General features: G+C 36.4%; 1 protein-coding gene and 1 non-coding gene across 2 annotated transcripts; both read left to right on the plus strand.

Moving 5' to 3' along the window:
* LOC107638965 (nuclear poly(A) polymerase 3) lies at nt 1,780–5,540 on the plus strand. Its single transcript, XM_016342364.2, has 10 exons — nt 1,780–2,403; nt 2,519–2,596; nt 3,095–3,202; nt 3,323–3,385; nt 3,463–3,624; nt 3,743–3,856; nt 4,003–4,065; nt 4,152–4,457; nt 4,576–4,740; nt 4,831–5,540. The coding sequence occupies exons 1-10, from the start codon at nt 2,152–2,154 to the stop codon at nt 5,233–5,235; spliced, it is 1,716 nt and encodes a 571-aa protein (XP_016197850.1). The 5' UTR covers nt 1,780–2,151; the 3' UTR covers nt 5,236–5,540.
* Nucleotides 5,935–6,006, plus strand: TRNAW-CCA. Its single transcript has one exon. It is a non-coding gene; the product is annotated as a tRNA-Trp (tRNA).

Raw genomic sequence — 6,279 nt, forward strand, 5'->3', positions numbered from 1 at the left:
ACTCGTGTAGGATCTTCTCTCAATCATTGGTGGCTATAATACCTATATAATTAGTGTTTAAGCATAAATTAATAATGATTCAATTATCTTCACTTATAAATAAAAGTTATAAATAATAAATATAAAAAGTTACCTTGGATTCAATGAATGCTAAACAATGAAGAGGTGTGCTACTTTTTGTCCAACTTTGAACTAATATTGAGTGCACAACATTGTAGAAGGACGATGACTTTGCATCAACTATGCCTCTATCATTCAAAGAGTCATAATCATCAAAGATACCTCTACCATCAGAAAAGTTTGCAAATTCAATGTTTACCTTTCTCCTTTCTTCTTCATTAGGAAAATACCTCTTCAAGCATTTAACTCTCTCATTAGTGATCTCAATATCTTGATGAGGAGAAACTCGTGTAGGATCTTCTCTCAATCATTGGTGGCTATAATACCTATATAATTAGTGTTTAAGCATAAATTAATAATGATTCAATTATCTTCACTTATAAATAAAAGTTATAAATAATAAATGTAAAAAGTTACCTTGGATTCAATGAATGTGCTAAACAATGAAGAAGTGTGCTACTTTTTGTCCATCTTTGAACTAATATTGAGTGCACAATATTGTAGAAGGACAATGGCTGGAGATGGCGGTAGACTGGCAGTGAGGAGAGGGTGAGTGGGTGTGAAGGCACGAGACGGGTGACGGGTTTGGGGGTGGAGGTGAAATGTTAGGTTTTTAACTTTTGTTAATGTGAAGGGTGAATCTGATGAAGAGAGCTTTGTTATTGGGTATTGGGTCGTGTCTGGCCGTGTCCGGCTGGTTTTTTGTTTTTTTGGACAGGACACGTTTGGACACAGGAGACACGCGTGTCGGACGAGTGTCTCCGTACGTCGTGTCCGAAATATATCCGACACGCCGACATGACAATTAAACAAAGTGTCCGTGCTTCATAGATTATTTCACATCAAATTTCAAATTTAAAATTTTTTAATTTTAAATTTTAAATTTAAAAAAAAATCTAATTAATTATTTCAAAAAAATAACCATCCAAAATTCTAATTTACCAAACTATTTCACTCAAATATCTTCTTTTTCAACCGGCGACCACCCCACCTTCATCAATAATCATCCCACTTCACATTCGCTACTTGGCTTGCCACACGCCACTCGCCCTTAGTAAAAATAACCATCCACATAAGAATAAAAATAATCATCTATTTACCTAATGAATTGAACATTTAACATATTTTAATTATATATAACTAAACTTAATCCAGTCAAAACAATAATCTGCGTAAAAATTAAAATAACCATCCGCATACCTACTAAAATGACCATCCTAAATTGACCATTAAAATAAAGCTCCCAAAATAAAATATAGAGTAATTCTTTTATTTTTGATTATTTATTTAAATTTAAAAAAATTTCATTAATTTTCAACCATTTAAATAGTTGATGGAAAGGGTACTAATAAATAGTGAATTGTTGATGTGTTAAAAATTATTTTGTGGAGTGAACAAGACTGTTTAGAGAAATTACTTTAATAGTTATAGTGTGAAATTGTGAATAAAATTTGTCTTTCCAACAAATAGTTGGGACTAAAAATAATATTTAATCTAAAAAAATAAAATAAAATAATGAAAATAAAAAAAAGGAAAAAACAGTGGCGTGTGATTGATGACTAGGTCTAAAATGCGGACACCTGGCAATTCAGCATGTTGGCACTTGTCCAGCACGAGCTTTCTCCTTTCCCTAGGACACAACGAACAAGATGACGAAGTTTCTCACAGAGAGGAGTTCACAGTTCACAGTTCACAGCGTAGCTGAGAAAGACAGATAGATAGATAGACTTAGAAACCAAATTAAAGAAAGAGAGAGCAGAAAAGTTCACATTTCACTCATTCTTTTCGCGATTCCGATTCTTACTAAATATAGGTTTCAAGCTAGTCAACAGAAAAATTCGCATACTCGGTGTTCCTCTTAGATTTCTTTTTTTTAGCACTTTTGACATTCAACCTTCGAACGAAGAATCGGTATTGAAATTTTTATTATTCCATCTACCACTCTGTCACCAGCTTTATTTTTAGGGGTTTTGCAATTTCTCGGAGGGTTTTCTTCTTTCTAATAAATCCCCCCCCTTTTACCCAACTTGCATGGAATTTGAAGCACACGCTCCTTCTTCTCCTCCTCCTTCTCCTCCTCCTTCTTATTCTTATTCATTAAGCGGCGTCGTTTTGGACCCTCCTATTCATCCTCCACCCCCGACGCTGCCGCCGCCACCTCCACCGCCGTTTCTGCGTATTGATCCTTCTTCGGGGGTGCTTGTTCCACCCCCGCAACCTTTCCCTTTCAACCTTTCTCTCATCTTCTCAATGGATCACCAGAGGTCTATGTCCCTTCTTCAGGTAAAACCCTAATTTTTGGGTATTTTAGGGGTTTCTTTCTTTCTTCTTGGGGGTCTGGGTTTTCTGTAAAGTTTGTGGCCTTTTTGTGATTTTTGGGGGTTTAATCTTTGTGCAGTTTATGGCTGATGAAGGACTTGTTCCTTCTGTGGAAGAGGAAGAGAGAAGGAAGAATGCTATTCAGAAGCTCAAACAGGTTTCTATCTACACCCATTGCCCTTCATTTCTGCTTACATTCTTTTAGTTTTTTCTGTGGCATTTTTAATGCTGATCTTTCTTTGTTTCTTTTATTGATTCATTGCCTGATAAATTTGCAACATTTTTTTTAGCATTTTAGGAAATGGGCTGTTTTTGTTGTGATCGTCATTCATTATGTATTAATCAAATTGGAGAAAGATGTGAAGTTGTTCATACAATAGTCAAGTTATTAATCAAATTGCACAAATCACATAGCTATAGATGTTGCAACTTTCCTGGCAAAAACATGACTTTTTCATTCCTAGAAACCATGTTGAGTAGGTTAGCAATCCCTGCACTTGAGTCTTGGCCACTTGTATGCTAATCTTAGTTTTGTTTGTCTCAGCTTGTATATCAATATTTATCTATGCACTTTGAATGACTTGCCGTTGTTCATTTAGTAATCTGGAACTTATGTTATCACTTTTCTTATCATGCTATTTGTTTGAGTTTGCAGATTGTGTCAACATGGATCAAGCAGGTTGCTGTACAACGGCGATTACCAAAGCATCAGATTGCAGCTACATCTGCCACGGTATTGACATATGGATCTTATGGCCTAGGAGTAAGTGCTTCCCTTTGAAGTTCTTTTCCATGTATCTTCGAATTTACTGGCATTAGTCTATTCAACTTGTTGACAAGTCTTGAAAGCTTGTTTTCTCTTTCTAACACTCGTGATGTTCAGGTTCACAGTGCTGACTCTGACATTGATGCTTTGTGTGTTGCTCCTTATTTTGCAACCCTTTCGGTGAGTTTTTTTATCTTTCCCTTTCTGGGTATGTTGTATTTATTTAATTTAATTTCTATGCGATATGATCTATACAGGAAGACTTCTTTGTTGTTTTGCACGACATGCTTAAAAGTAGGCCAGAAGTGTCGGAGCTTTACTGTGTCAAGAGTGCAAAAGTCCCTCTGATGCGATTCAAATTCGATGGAATTTCCATTGATCTTCCATATGCTTGCTTGAAAGTACTATACGTTCCTGAGGTCAGTATGAGAAGTCATAATGTAGTTCTTGTAATATTGTTTATCTTTTGGATTTGTGAACATACATGTTCAAAGTTTCTTCCAAATAATATGCTCACATAATTCTATTGGTGCGCAGAGTGTTGACATACTACACCCATTCTTCTTGAGGAATATTGATGACACCAGCTGGAAAAGCTTGTCTGGTGTACGAGCAAATAAACGTATTCTTCAGCTAGTACCAAATGTTGAGGTATGATGCATGTCAATCCTTTTGTCTCCCCTTTTATCTGTTATTCTGTACCTCTGGGGACAGTGAGGGATCTTAGTTTCGTTTTATTTTGTGGTGTTTAAGCATTTTGATTGTGTTTCTTAACATTTAATACTTGTGTGTTTCAGAATTTTCAAGCTATGGTACGGTGTCTTAAATTATGGGCAAAAAGGCGAGGAGTTTATGGCACAGTAAGTTCAAGCGTACTCTCTAACTTTTAAGTGATGCTTATGTATGACATCATGCACAAACTCATCCTTTATGGCTTGTCTTGTAGTTACATGGTTACTTGGGAGGAGTCCATTTGGCAATTCTTGCAGCTTATGTTTGTCAACGGCATCCTGATGCCTCCATAAATGCTTTGATTATGAACTTTTTCCGAACATTTGCCTTTTGGTCCTGGCCTTCGCCAGTGACGCTGCAGGAAGGAATGTTCCTAAAACAACTAGAGAGCATGGAAATGCGATCTTTCATGCCTATTTTGCTGCCATCTAGCCCTTATGAATTTTGCCATTCAAATATAACCAAAAGCACTTTCTACCGGATCAGGACAGAGTTTGTACGTGGATACAATATGACAAGGGTATGCTTCTGTTTTTTCAACATAAGTCTCTTTATTAGCATATAGTATACTAATGCTTTGTAGGTTTGAACCTTATTCTGTTTTTGCTCATTTCGCTTTGTTTGGTTTGTCATTGAAGGATCTTTTGAAGCCAGGTTTCACGTGGGACAATATATTTGAGCTTTTTCCATACTCAAGAAGGTACTCCAAATTTGTCAAGATTTACCTATCTACTACCAATCAATGTGAGCTTGGCGACTGGGTTGGTTGGGTCAAGTCACGCTTCCGCAGTCTTCTCATCATTGTAAGTATCTCAAGTAGTAAACCTAGCCATCTTGTAATTTATCGTTACTTTCATCATCAGTTCCTCACCTGTGGTATTCGTCTGATGCAGCTTGAGGGGATCCAGGGTTTTTGTGATCCTAACCCTACGGAGTACACTGACCCTGACAAAAGCGAGCCAAACATGGTTTTCTACTGGGGCTTGCAATCCGGAAGGAACAACTACCTGGACATAGAGTTGGTGGAGGGAGAGTTCATGAAGGTCATCAGAAACGGCTGCGAGGGAACTCCCGGTAGGTTGGAGTTGCACCTCCTATCGCCTTCGCAGCTCCCCAAGAATGCCCAGTTTGATGATAGAAGTATAATTATTAATAACAAAGGTAGAAAAGCATGCTGGAAAATGGTTGGTTGTGACAAGAAAAGGAGCCAAGTTTATCCACAGCATCATATTCAACATTGCCTTGTTGGTCATGTCTCATCTAATGGGGAGGGTGAATGCTTAAGTTCTAGTGGCTAGATCCATTTATTTTATTCATCTGCAAGGTGGATGTATATACCATTTTCGTCTGTATTCTTTTTTTCTTTCCTCCTTTTTTCCTCTGACCCCTTTTGTTTTTGGCTTCAGTAGGAGCATAGGTTCCACAGTTTTTTTTTTTTCTGTTGAACTTTTGTAGGGTGGTATAGTTTGTATAGTTAAAAGAAGAAGGAAAGGCCAAAATGTTAGGAGGGTTTGGAGATTTGTATTGGAGAAGATGAAATGTAAATTGAATGGAATGAATAAACGCCTTTCGAACTCACACAGTAGAGGAATCATTTCTTGGATATTTAAATGTTTATTCTAGAAATAATTTTGTAGTAGGATTTCTGACACTTTACGGTGCTTAAAGAGCGAGTTATGTGTGAGACATCTTCGTAGATTATAGTGCGACCCATCCAACAGAATTTCTAGAATCATCAATTAACATGCTGGCCTTAAGTTGATGGTGATATGAATGAAACACGACATTGATAGTTCACTCTTGACACCACGAAAGAACCTCGAATAAAGCAAATTTTCTTTTGTTTACTAACATGAAAGATGAAACACAGAAAAATACAGGCCTGTTTTATGAGTGCAAAATTCGGATTCGTGCAATATAAAAGCTATGGAAGTATCCAAAGTTCATCTATCATACATAATAATAACAAATTTAATTGAGGAGAAAAAAACAACCGTGGATCCGTGGCGCAATGGTAGCGCGTCTGACTCCAGATCAGAAGGTTGCGTGTTCGATTCACGTCGGGTTCAATCCCATTATTTTTTTCCTTCTACAATTATGAATATAATAAATTCACCTAATAATATCCCCATCGTTTCTCATCTCTTCTGTATCTCGTTGCAGTGTTTTCAGTTAAATCAACTCTCCTTCTAAACATTTTAACAATAATATATATAATAAATAATCTTCAATTCAATATAAAATTATAAATATAACTTGAAAGAGAGACATAATTTTGTACATTGACTATTAATTATGATTTAAAAAGACAACCTGTTAATTAGGTTAATTATTTTCTTTTA

This window comes from Arachis ipaensis, chromosome B04 (genome assembly GCF_000816755.2).
Source record: "Arachis ipaensis cultivar K30076 chromosome B04, Araip1.1, whole genome shotgun sequence".
NCBI lineage: Eukaryota > Viridiplantae > Streptophyta > Magnoliopsida > Fabales > Fabaceae > Arachis > Arachis ipaensis.